The sequence below is a fragment of the Zootoca vivipara genome, chromosome 1 (genome assembly GCF_965207765.1).
Source record: "Zootoca vivipara chromosome 1, rZooViv2.hap1.1, whole genome shotgun sequence".
In the NCBI taxonomy this organism is placed as follows: Eukaryota; Metazoa; Chordata; class Lepidosauria; order Squamata; family Lacertidae; genus Zootoca; species Zootoca vivipara.
In genome coordinates, this window is record NC_142582.1 from 113,326,732 (window position 1) to 113,339,597 (window position 12,866).

The 12,866-nt window shown below is 42.9% G+C and overlaps 1 protein-coding gene across 3 annotated transcripts in view; it reads right to left on the reverse strand.

Moving 5' to 3' along the window:
• Window positions 1-12,519, reverse strand: part of TC2N (tandem C2 domains, nuclear) — a 34,423-nt gene extending 21,904 nt beyond the window's left edge. Inside the window, exons 1-3 of one of the 3 annotated variants that reach the window (XM_035107414.3) lie at window positions 12,334-12,519; window positions 10,802-11,040; window positions 264-385 (exon numbers count right to left, since the gene is read on the reverse strand). In XM_035107414.3, the coding sequence (XP_034963305.1) occupies window positions 264-330 (67 nt within the window). In that variant the 5' untranslated portion in view covers window positions 331-385; window positions 10,802-11,040; window positions 12,334-12,519. Of the gene's footprint in view, window positions 1-263; window positions 386-8,979; window positions 9,033-10,036; window positions 10,455-10,801; window positions 11,041-12,333 lie in introns of those variants that run through there. The other 2 variants (XM_060272249.2, XM_035107405.3) reach the window with 2 other exon arrangements.
• Between the last annotated feature and the right edge of the window lie 347 nt (window positions 12,520-12,866).

Below are 12,866 nucleotides of genomic sequence, written 5' to 3' on the forward strand. Positions count from 1 at the left end.
TGTTGAAGGAGGAGGAAATATATATTGCTTGAGCTTGTCTTCCATTCCTGCAATGTTGGCTATCACCCAATTGCCTTACAATGGCAATAGGATATTTAAACATTTCAGCCTACTAATACAACTTGAAAAAGAGAGTATAAATGAAATTTTAAAAGGCTGGTGCTCTAAATAGAAGAGCATTTCTGGTGATCAAAACAATTGTAAGACAGCTGCCAATATACCCACGCCAGCGTTAAAAACATGCAAGATTTAACTGAACTCACCATCATTCTTTTCTTTCTCAACATACAAACATGCACTGCAACAGTTCTTGATGCATTCTGCTGCCATTACTGCTTCTAACACAAGCTGGAATGCAGTCAAGAATCCAAGGTAGAAATCAGCCCTGAAAATTAACCATTGCTTTAGATCAGAATACAGGAATTGAAAAGGACAAATTTCTTTCATTTGTACAGCATTTCATTTACCCACTTTCTATGGTGTTCAATACAATACAGTGGTACCTTGGCTTGCACACGTTTTGGATTACAAACACGTCAAACCCGGAAGTGCGTGACCCGGTTTGTGTGTGTGAAGTGCGTGACCTGTGTTGTTGTTGTTTTGGATTACAACCCATTTTTGTTGGATTACCAACAATTCTTTTTGGGAGGCCCCATTGGCGAAAGCACACCTTGGGTTACAACCTGTTTTGCTTTACAAACGGACCTCTGGAACGGATTACGGTTGTAAACCAAGGTACCACTGTACTTACAAGCATAGCGTCCTAAATTAAAACACTTGCTTCATTGGGGTTTCTAGACAGGAACTGGTAAGAAAAGCACTAGGCTTGTGCAAGATGTCACACAGGCAACTCATGGCTTTCGGTGCTACTATGCCCAATTTATCTCCTACAAGGAAATACTTTAAAATAAACTGTGCTTCTATAAGGAAATGCATTTGACTTCTAAAAGGGGGGAAAAAACTCTCTGAAATGGGTCATGTGCCTAATAAACACGCACTGAGCTATTAAGAGAACAGAAGGCCAGCAGCAGCAGCAGCACACTCCAGGCATTTTTATAAACAGGTGTGAGGAATAGAAATTTCAGTTTATATTTGCTTGCTTGCTTCCTTCCTTCCCGAGCTGCAACATACTCCAAATGCACCGCTGCAGAATTCTTCTGGGATGATGGAATTCAAACCAGGGCCACACAACCCAAGGATGGCCCTATCAGCCCAAAGCAACCAAATATCTAAAGAGAGCGAGCATCTCATAAAGAATTCACGGAAGGAGCACACACAAATGCAGTGAGAGCTATGAGAAGTAATGGCCAGTTCACACAAATCAACCAACATGGAGCTGTGTTCCTATGCCATTAATTGTACTTAGGAGTATTTTATTGGGTTCTAGCCACTGTTTCAATAGTTTAATAGTATCAAATATTTTTCCATATCAGATTCATCCCTGCTCTCTGTTCAGGGTTTTGAGGTTATCCTGTTATCTGGCTGCTAGACCAAATACAACTCACATTTGTACAGATGTGAAGATAAAAAAAATGCTCTTGAGACTAAGAAATGTAAGATCAAAGTTGTTGTTTTTTTTAAAAAAATAAAATTCCGCCAGACAAACTCCTAAAGAATTTAATCATTACAACTTCAATGTAGTTGGACTAGAGAGAATAATTATGTTAACGATTTCCAGATTTGTTTTGTTGGACAACAAGTTAATCAGATAAATCTGGTATCAAAGCCTTAATTCCCAGACGCAAGACGCAAATATTTGAAGAGGAAAACAAATACCTTTAACAATTAAGTAAAAAAAATGGCCATAATAGGAACCAACTGTAAAGAACATAAACGATCAAGAGCTGAACATGATCTCCAGAGAAAAGCAGGTCTGTCATTGTGGTTGCTGTAAGTCAGTAATTGACTATTAGGACTTTTGTGTGTGTAAGTCATCTTAATCTTTGAACATAACACTCCCGCAAAACAAAATACTCAGCAGTGACAATACAGTGTAAAATTACAAGCCAGCTGTCTGGAGCCTGAGGTTCCCTCTGGGATAGTTTGTCCACCTTTGGTCCCCACCCTGCACTCAGTTCTCACCTGTGCCTCCAAGAAAGTGTCAGCATGCCACACCCCAGAAAACAGCTTTGACTGGGCAGCTAAACCAGGTGAGGGTAGCTGATAGGTCTCAAACCCTCAGGGAGTTAGGGTCTGGCCCTGCATGTGAAGATAAACTCTGGTGGATTGAGCGGACAAGACCAATAGCAGGCCCAACAGTCAAGAAGGCGGTTTCTGCATGTGCTGCAGAGGGAAGTGAGGGGCAGGTGGAACTCATCAAACTGGGAAGGTAGCCCATCTAGGAGAAGGAAAACTCTAATCCTAAACCTCTGCTGCTTTGTGGGATAGCTTTGGGAGAAGAAAAGGCTAAGGAGTTAACCCTACACAGTTCCAGAGTGGAGTCCCTAGGATGGTTGGGTGGTGCCTTGTACACCTCCTTCCGGTGACTCCTGCACCCAAGCTGGTGCCAAACATATTGCTCTGCTTTCCTTTGGACCACATCAGCAAGGCCAAAGAAGTTGTACAGAGCTTGGATCCCTCCGCAAGATGAGCTGACTTGCTACTGTTTTATCCGATGGTATGCACCCAGAAAAATGTCGGTCCTGTGCTAACAATGCCATAAGCCTAATTACCCTGTTTCCCCCGAAAATAAGCCATACCCATAAAATAAGCTGTAGCAGGATTTCTAGGCATTTGCGCAATATAAGCCATACCCCGAAAATAAGACATAGTGATAGGCGCAGTTTTGGAGGGTGCCAAGGAAGAGGCAAGGCTGGACGCATAATAAAAAATAAGATATCCCCTGAAAATAAGCCATAGAGTGTCTTCTTGAGGAAAAATAAATATAAGAGAGTGTCTTATTTTCAGGGAAACACGATACTCTACCAATGCCACAAGCCTAGTTCATACTTCTCTGAACTGTTTCACATGTAGTGGCCTGAGAAGTCCCAAGGATGCAGCTGAACAGAGGAACACCTGAGCCATCTCCTTGCAGATGCTACTGAATATTTCTCAGCACTGATTTGCACAAGAGTGCCAAAAATTATTGCAACAAATATGGTCACACAAATCACTGCCAGAAAGCGGATATACTGCAATTAACAACATTTCTTCTATGTCTACCAAAGCAAAACATTACATTTTTTTAAAAGTGTAAATACAATAAAATAATCATTTAATAAAATAATAATACATTTCTTGTGGCATTTGAACACCATTTAAAGACTTCTTCTTCTTCTTCTTTTGCACAATGGCAAGAAGTTAACCTCCAGAATTTCTGTTTGCGTGTGTAGACCTTTTAACCACCCCCAAATAAATTCAGACAAGACTCAAATTTTGGTTTGGTTTTTGGCAGAATTTAGACCACAACAATCAAGTGAGTGGTTGCATAGGCTCTGGTTCGACTAGCTCCCTGCCCCCCCGGACTCTGGCTCAGGGCATAACCCCTCTCAGGTTTGACCAATCAAGAGTCCTAGGATTCCTTTAACGGAATACTTAATGCATATGGATGGCCAGACCGCTCTGCCACCCCTATCACGTGAACCAGCGCCTATCCGCAACCTTACAAGTTGTGACTATTTGCTATGCGGCAGGTGAAACCCAAATGGCACCAGCCAATCAGCAAAATGTGGAAAATTCCTGCCGTGCCCCTGGCCCAACAACAGATGACACACGACGGCATAGCAAGGTCATGCGTGCAAGCCATAAATATAGGGAGAGGTGTGTGTGTGTGTTCCGATGCACTGGCCCCAAAGAGGAAGCTCAGAAACATGGGCTTAAATAGAGGTCCCTCGATAGAATTTAGCTGGCATCCCATTGGTCCGACTGCACCCAGCGTCGAGGGACCTCCATTAGGGTGTTGTGGCCATCCAAACGTTCCCACCCACAACACAGGGTTTGGTTGCCAGGTCACACTGCAACCTGTGCGCTCTTGTTAGGGAGGACCCGATTTTTTACCAGATGCAAAAAAAAAGCAGTGTCCGGATATCCCATTTCAATCTGGGTGAAGTTTGCTTCCATTTCACTATCCCGTTTTTTAAAAGGCCTCAGGGCCGGCTCTTCGTAGACCCCCGGTGGCGCAGTGCACCATGGCGCGGGGGCTGGTAAGCTGGGCGCCGGCCTGGCAAGGAGGGCGCCGCGCGGCTTTGCCGCGCGGAAACCAATTGCGCCCTGCAAGGGCGGGGCGGGCGGCGGAGCGATCTCCGCCCCTCAGCACCAGGGCGCGCGATCTGCTCAAGACGGCCCTGAAAGGCCTTATTGTGCCTTAAGTTCATTGAAGTGTATATCCATGTCATCCCTCTCCCTTGTTCAAACAAGATATGCTGAATGTATTCACTGTCCTCATGCTTTCTACTACACCTGTGGTATTATTACCCCTTATTAGGTAGATTAGCTTGCTGTTAACCTCTGCCTTGCCCTAATCCTATGCAACACTACCCCAATTGTTCAGCATGTCCAACTCAGTTCCATCTTCTCCTGCCTCATCAGAATTTGATCTACCCTGGTTTCCATCCATGCAAAGCCCACTCTCTTAACTAACGTAAATTATTCTGCTTTTGATGAGTTTCAGTGGCGACTTCACTGCTTTAGGAAATATAAGTGACATTCTGCTGAAATGCATGTAAGTTAAAAAGGTTTCACAGATGGTTTAATTCTGATAATAGCAGGACAATTTCAGCTTCTGCTGTAGAAGAGCTTCTAGCTCAAAGCTGCAAAACAAACAGTGCTGGAGATTCAGTTGTGACTAACTTCAGCTAGATCATCATGGCTCAAAGCAAAAACAACAAAACCCAGATTTCTTTTTTCAAAACAACAACAACACAGCAGGGGGGGCTGGCTAATTAATTAATTATCATTTGCAGGGGGGGAACCCCCCTCGGGGGGCACTGAATCTTCTCCAGTAGAAAAAGATCCCAGTACACTATTGCTACTTAGGTGTTCGAATAATTTTATTGGGAAAGAGAGCCTACAAGCAGTAAATCAGAAGATGTTGTACAAAGAATGGAAAAAGCAGTAAAAAAAAGGCAAAAAAAGTATGTTAGTTCTTTCATAATGCAGGAAATATAGCCACATGATTAAACTAAATGATCTGGCATAGATGTAACCTTCAAAAACACTTATAACTCAACTCAACTCAGCTACTGGAAAGGCATTCTGGGGCAATGAGCAACTGGAAGATTGTTATATTTCTTATATATTACACTATATGAAGGCAGTTGGGATACTGGCCTTTACAGGTATGCTAATCCTTATGCCTTGTTATGCAAGCAAGCCACTAACTAACTTTGGCTAGGAACTAACTTCCTCTTTGGGTTGCTTATTGCATAATTACCTGTTACTGTGTTCTATATTTTCCCTTTCATATTCTTCATAATGGTCTTTGCCAAGAAATGAAATATCAGGAGCGAGTTCTTCAGTTACTACGAATACCACAACTTCTTCAAATACCTTCCTCTTTTCAGTTTTAGAGGGTCTGAAATTTTTCACGTCCCACTTTCTGAAAGATTAATTTGGATTCCAGCATTTTCCCAATTTCTCTAATTTGTAAACTGTCAAACCGAAAACAGCTCAGCAAGACCTTCAGGTTTTTGTTGCATGCATGGGACTGCAAGACACCGTGCGTATGTTAAAACATTTTTCAGGTCAAAACCATGGCTGTATCATAGAATTGTAGAGTTGGAAGGGACCTGAGGATCATCTAGTCCAACCCCCTGCAATACATATAGGATACGAAGCTATCCTATATGAGGATCGAACCTGCAACCTTGGCATTATCAGCACCACACTCTAACCAACTGAGCTATCCAGGTTGAAGAGGAACATTCTTGCCTGACGTCTAAAAATATGTAATCAATCACATCATAGTTCTTTGCAAATAACACCCTCAATTTGCAGAGTCAGGTCCCAAGCCAAGTAGAAAAAACAGGTGACAAACATTTTCATATAGAACTGCCAGTACTCTAGTTAATTATTAGAACACTACTCATATGAAGAGACAAGTGGGGAATCCAAGAATTCGTAGCACATTACCTCATTCATAAAAGCAGTGATTTTAAAGACTTGTGCAAATTGTAAAAACCGGTACAGGATCTTTCTTCTCAAGTGTACCTTAGGTTCACAAGTAGAGGCTTCTCATACAGTGTGCTGAGTTTTTGAGTTACTCAGAGCACTTCTGAAGCACAGTGCAAGGTCAGAAATATTCTCCTAACTTGCATTCCTAAACCCCAAGTTCAGGAGAAGAGATGGGGCTCATCATCCTATGCTCTCCAGAAAGGGGCGGGATACTTGCCAGGATGAGCATGGTGAATAAATTTGTAGCAGCGAACCAAGACTGTCTGCTAGCAGCATACTGGCCATAGTCCAATCTTGATTAAAAAACCACATCATAAAGAATGTCACATGCCATGAATGTCAGATTCATTATCTGTCCATCAGTTTACAGTCACTTGGTTTGTGTTTATGGGGTGTGCACCTGTGAAATCGAATGCCTACAAGACTAAGGACAACCTGAATGGCAAATTCACACTTAAAACCATCTATGCATTTTCACAGACCCTTTCAAAGGAATAAGTCTCTCCTAAAACAATTATGAGAAATGCAATCAGCACATTTGCATAGGACCAATAGGAAGCAAAGACAGCTTGCTGTATGGCTGGTGCCTGGATCGATCCAAGTGGGACATTTAATTGCTTGTTAAGAGGTTATCAGTTTCCAGACCTCAGTGTGTTTATACACCCTCCTTTGTTTTGTTAAGATTCACAGAGGTAACCAAGAATAGTCTGAACACAGAGGTTTTGTCCCATTGTGAGAAATAATATATTTTAGGGCCAATCCTACTCTAAATTTCTAGTTAGTATTGCAAGAGCAGGGATGAGGGATCTTTTTCTGGGTTGGGTCCTTACTTCCATCAATCTCCGTGGGCCATTCTGACAAGTTGCTGCCCACCTCTGAATCAGCTGGCATCTCTGTGGTGTCAAGTGTCAAAGGTGCCATTACACTGGATTCATCACCCAGTTCTGGCCACTCTCAACTGGGGCTTTATTAAGTTTTACATTTAAAAGGCCAGAATAGAATCAAAATTATTTGTGGGCCTTTAAAATGAAAAGAGAAAACTTGATGCACTGGGTAACCATAAAACAAAAAGGTCAACATTTTTACAAAGCAGAGATTCTTTGAGAATGGCAGTAAACCAGAGTCCTTTCACATATATAATGGTTTAAAGGGGAAAAAATTCCTGTAAAAAAATCCAGAATGCAGAAGCTCAACATCACAGGCCAAGAGGGCCAAAGGTTGATAATTTTTAACCCCAAGGCAACTGACAGCATTGTGTTGGGCTAATCTTGCCAGTGCAAGAAGTACCAACAAAATATTTGAAAATACTAAGGAGCCTAGTAACAACTACCAGAGTTATCCCATACACACTTCTAATGCTGCATTAGGCAAACACCCAATTCACGTACTACAATTTATTCTGCTGATAACATTGTTCCCATAACTTGCAAATACATTCATTCAGTTGGATAAGGAAGCCTGCAGAGGAAGTGGCAGGTGCGCTAAATGGAAGTGAATGCATCTGTTGTGCTTCATAACATGGTCTCTTTAATTTAGGTGAATTTAAGCTGGCAAAAAAGTGATTGGAATGTTGATGGACACCTTTGTTCCTCGATTTGAATGGCAGCAGTGAATGCTAGAACACAAGAAGAGCCTGGTGGATCAGGCCAACAGGTGATCTAGTCCAGCATTCTGTTCTCACAAAGGCCAACCAGGTGCCTATGGGGAACCTGCAAGAAGGAACCTGTGTGCAACGTTCTTCCCTCCTGTGGTTTCCAGCAACTGATATTCAGAAGCATATTGACTCTCCAATAGGGGAGGCAGAACATAGCCAACATCATTTGTAGGCACCGATAAGACTTATCCTACATGAATTTGTCTAATCTTATTTTAAAGGCATACAAGTTGGTGGCCAACACTGCCACTTGTGAACACAAATTCCATAATTAAACTTTGTGCTGTGTGAGCAAGTACTCTGTATGTATGTCCAGAATCCTCAGACGTTCAGCTTCTTTGAATGTCCCAGACCCCTAGTGTTATGAGAGAGGGAGAAAGGTTTTTCTCTTATCGCTTTCTCCATGCCATGCATAATTTCCATCGTGTCAGCTCTTACATTTTTACATTTTTCTCTAAACAAAAAAGTCCCAAATGCTTTCCTCACTGGGAAGCCACTCCATCTAACTCTACAATATCCTTTTTGAGGTAAGGCAACCAAAACGGTAACCGGTACTCTCAAGTGCAGCCACACCGTAGATTTGTTTAATGACATATTGGCAGTTTTATTTTCAACTCCTTTCCCAATTATCCCTAACATGGAATTTGCCTTTTCCGCAGCAGCCACTAACAGTGCTATGATAAAGCAACCAGGACTCTACTGGTGAACCTCAATCAAGAAGACAGGAATGTGCCCAGACTTAAAAGTTACAAGGCTAGTTCGAACCAAAATGGTCTGAATTTAACGAGTTATGTCAAATGGCTAGACACACTTGAACACACCCAACTGGTCAGGTGCTCAAAATGAGTGTACGGGAATATAGGCTAGGCATTGGAACAGAATGTTCTGATATAATAACTCCTCACCAATTTAATGCTGAACGAAAGACGAAAGATGCATCTGCTTTGCTATTTAAAGATGCAATCCTATGCCCAGTTACTTAGTCCATTGAGCACAGTGGGATTCCTTAATCCCAGTAAACAATATAAGATTGCTCTGTTCTGATATCAATATCAGAGAAGACATACTTCAATAACATACTGCTTATAACTAGAACAAAACAGATAAATTGCTCTGTGCTCTAATGGATGGTAAAAGAGTATTATTATTATTATTATTATTATTATTTTAAAAAAGTGATTTACTGAACTGATGCATTTACTCTGAGTTCTTACCATGTGGTAGTATCAATATATATAAAAGCCAGTTTCCAGAGATCATGCTGAAGCTAGAGGGTAGTGGATAAATAGAAATCAAGATGGGGTTACACATACAATATTTGATCCCCGTTTACCAACTCTGTAAAAAATACAAGTGGCATGCTTAGATAGGAACAATAGCAGGCAGTACTCCCATTTTACAGATCGAGAAACTGAGTGTCTTGAGCCAAAGACAACGTAGTAAATTCATGGCAGAACTAAGAAATAGCTAAGATTCCTCTGTTAACAGGCAATTAAGGCTTTAGCTGACTAGTTTATCAATTATATCCAACTTGTAGGCCAAGATCTATTGTCCTACTGAAATCAATGAGAGAAGTTAGTTGTGACTCACTTCATCACCACTGATTTCAACAGAATTTCAGCACAACTAACAGCATCTGGATTGAATTCCTAGCATTTAGAAAAATGCAGGGCACTAATTTGGTTGAACAAATGAACACAAAGATTCTTCAGTAAGACTGAGGGAATTTTGTTAACATTACATTTGCTTTAATATATTTGCCAAAGTTTTTAGCAGGCAGAGGGGCTGAATAAATCAACTGCGAGAAATTAGCATTGCATCCTGGACACTTTACAGAGAACTATCACACATACTTTCGAGATCTGAGTTTCAAACAATTCTGCTTTAATCAGCACAGCTGGTTGATGAATGAATGGGCAAGATCAACGAAAGTGCCAAAGCACGAACTTTCACTAAAGCACCGAAGTCGTAGTTCCTGAAAACCAATACTCTTCCTACTAGGAGTCACCTGCCCCACTTAGAATCAGTACCTCCTCGCCTTCGGGCACATTTTCCTCTAATAGCTTCCCGACAGGCGGAAATAAAACAGATAATGATGCTGGGGAAACTCTGCAGCTCTTGAACTTTTGGCCTTTCAGACAAAAGCAGATTTGTTGTTGTCGGGGTTTTTTAAGGCCACCTAGCCCCTTCCCCTTCCAGCCGCCCCTCATTCACAAGACGTGCCACTATCCGGGGAAGTTGCCGTTTGGCACAGATGGGCAAGGGGTCTACCTCAGCAGCGAGGCCACTCCGGTCAGGTCCCTTCATCTTCCTCCTCCTCCACTTCTCTCTCTCTTTGCTCTCTCGGGGTCGGTCCTGACCGCAGTCCAGCGGACGACTCAGCCCCTCTGTGAGGCAGAAGTGCACCTGGCTGTTCCCCGGGGGGCGCGCGCGCTACGCGGCCACTATCGCCAGCCTCCAACCGGATGAGGGACACGGGGACAACGTCGACTTGCCCCCCTCTCACCATGAGGAGGAAAACCGGCTCCAAAGACACAAACTTTCCCCGGGCGAGGGGAGGAGAAAAATGAGAGGACCACGCGCACGCGCGCCTTGGAGAGGAGCGACTGCCCCGGGGCGTCTCCACCTTCTCCTCACCTCCGCTTGCCTTTCCTTTTTCCTGCCCGGCTCAATCACAGTTTAATTGGGTTCCCGACTCCGCCCGCGAATGCGCACCTCTGAGGGGGCTTTACGCACCTCTCCTAAAACCGACGCCTGCTGCCTCACGCTGCGGGAGGAATGCTTTTTGCCCCGGATTCCCTTTTACGCGTAAACGCCACCAGTTCTCGGTGGGCTTAGCCGGGTCCCTTCCCGCTCTTTTCTGGCGCCGAACCAACGCGCCGACCTCCCTCCGCCTCCCAATAAGCACTTTGCAAATGCAAAGGATCTTCTACCCGCTTGCTAGCCCTCGGTCGGGCGCAAAACTTTCCTCAACTGTCTACCTCGGTAGCGTTTCCTTTCTCTTACCCTAGACCCCTCGAGTCTGCACCAGCTTACCTCTGCAACCTTCTGCCACATCCCACAGAAAATGTTGTTCCTCTATCGTAAGTAACGCAGCAGGTTTTCTGGCTGCATGTGCGGTTGTTGGTTGGTTTTTTTTTTTAATAAACTCTTGCACAGAAACGGGTCGGGCTTCCTCTTCAGGAAGGTTGCAAGCAGGTGTAGCAGCTGCTGTTCCGTTCTTTAATTGATTCCTGAGGCACGAAACCTAACTTCCTTTGCTTATCAGCCTTGGGCTTAAAACAAAAAAAGAGAGAGCAAAAAACAGCCGGATGCAGTAGCCTTTCTTGTGTGCCCTAAAGCTAGACTACTATTCAGCAAATACTGTAATTTCCATGTTTGCAATATTTTGGTCTGTCCAGGCCTCCTCCTTTGCTCATGGGTAGTGAGAAGAATAAAAGGGCTTTCCCTGTTTAAATCTAGTTCAGCCTGACATTCAGGGACTAGGGGTTGGTTTAACAAAGATGGATCCACACATGTACACCCCATGCCTGCCCAGTTATTTATAGATTTTTTTTGTTTCCTAATTGTAAATCCAAAGTGGGAGAACCTACATAGGAAGCTGCTTTACGCAGAGTACAAGACTGTTGGTCCACCTAGCTCAGTATTGTGTATGCTGACCGACAGTGGCTTCCCAGGGTTTTAAGCCGGAGTCTCTCCCAACCCTACCATGGATCTTCTGCTTGCAGGTCTACCTCTGAGCTAACATTGATATTTTTATTTACACCATCTAAAAGCAGTGGCACACATTCTGTAGCATGGACACATTCTGAGCACCACAGCCCAAGGCTCATTTGTAGTTTCCAGCAGAGATTGATTGCTTGATTTTAATTTATTTATTTCTATACCGCCCTTCATCTGAAGATCTCTGGGCAGTTCACAAGATAAAAATACAGGATAAAAGTAGAAAATAAGTAGTTTAAACAAAAACAAAACAATAACCCCCCCCCAAAAAAAACACATATTAATCAGCCAAAAGCCTGGTTGTAGAGGAAGGTTTTTGCCTGGCATGTAAAGATGTATAATGAAGGTGCCAGATGAACTTTCCTGGGGAGAGCATTCCACAAACGGGGAGCCACTTCAGAAAAAGCCCATTCTCGTGTTGCCGTCCTCTGGAGGCACACAAAGAAGGGCCTCAAGATGATGATTGCAGAGCCCAGGTTGGTTTAAATGGGGGAAAGGCAGACCTTGAGATGCTTATGGCAGATGACAAACCACCAAATTTCAGATCACCTAATGGGATTATTTCTTCGAAGCATCCATAGAAACTCGCTGTTTCAAAATAGCATTATAGATTTCCTGCTCAGTTTCTATTAGCAGGACTATCCGTTTGGCAATTCCATGAACCAATATCCTGACTTTACAAAAGACTTGTGACAGCCCTGATAATTCTAATAATTTGTCCCCATGGGAGTTAACATTACTAAGGTGGTGGTCAGAAGATATAACCCCTCAGGATCCTGCCTCTAGCCAGGGGGAGGTGGCTTTCCTGAAGAATAAAAAAGTGAACAATCACAAGAAATACTTACCAAATCCAAAGCCCCAGTTCCACTATATCCAAGAGCAGGCCTTTAGTCTTTCACGAAATCTATTATCTTAATGAAATCTGAAATGTTAACTTCGCTTTCCTCTCATTTCCTTAATGATCTCCTCATCTTATCTGCAACTTTCATGCCCCAGGCTCATTTATGTAACAGTGGCTACTCTCCTTGACAAATGCTTGACAAGACCCAAAATAAGGAAGGGATATGACAAAAATGGAATTGATGAACAGGGAAGGTCTGCTTCAAAAAAAAAAAAAAAAAGGTACTCCTTCCTCATTCCTGCTATGTGTGAGGATACACACAGCAACTTATTGTTGCTTGTCTCACCAATTCCCCTGGTTGAGTGCTATCACTGGTAGCAAAACAAGACCACTCCAACATAATAGCTATGCAGAAATATATAAAGTTGTAAAAAGAAAATAATAATAATGTTATGAGTTTGTGGGGTGCCTGGACTCCCTTTCTAATTCCTGGGTGACAGACACTGGATTTAACATGTTAAAAATACAAGCTAGGAG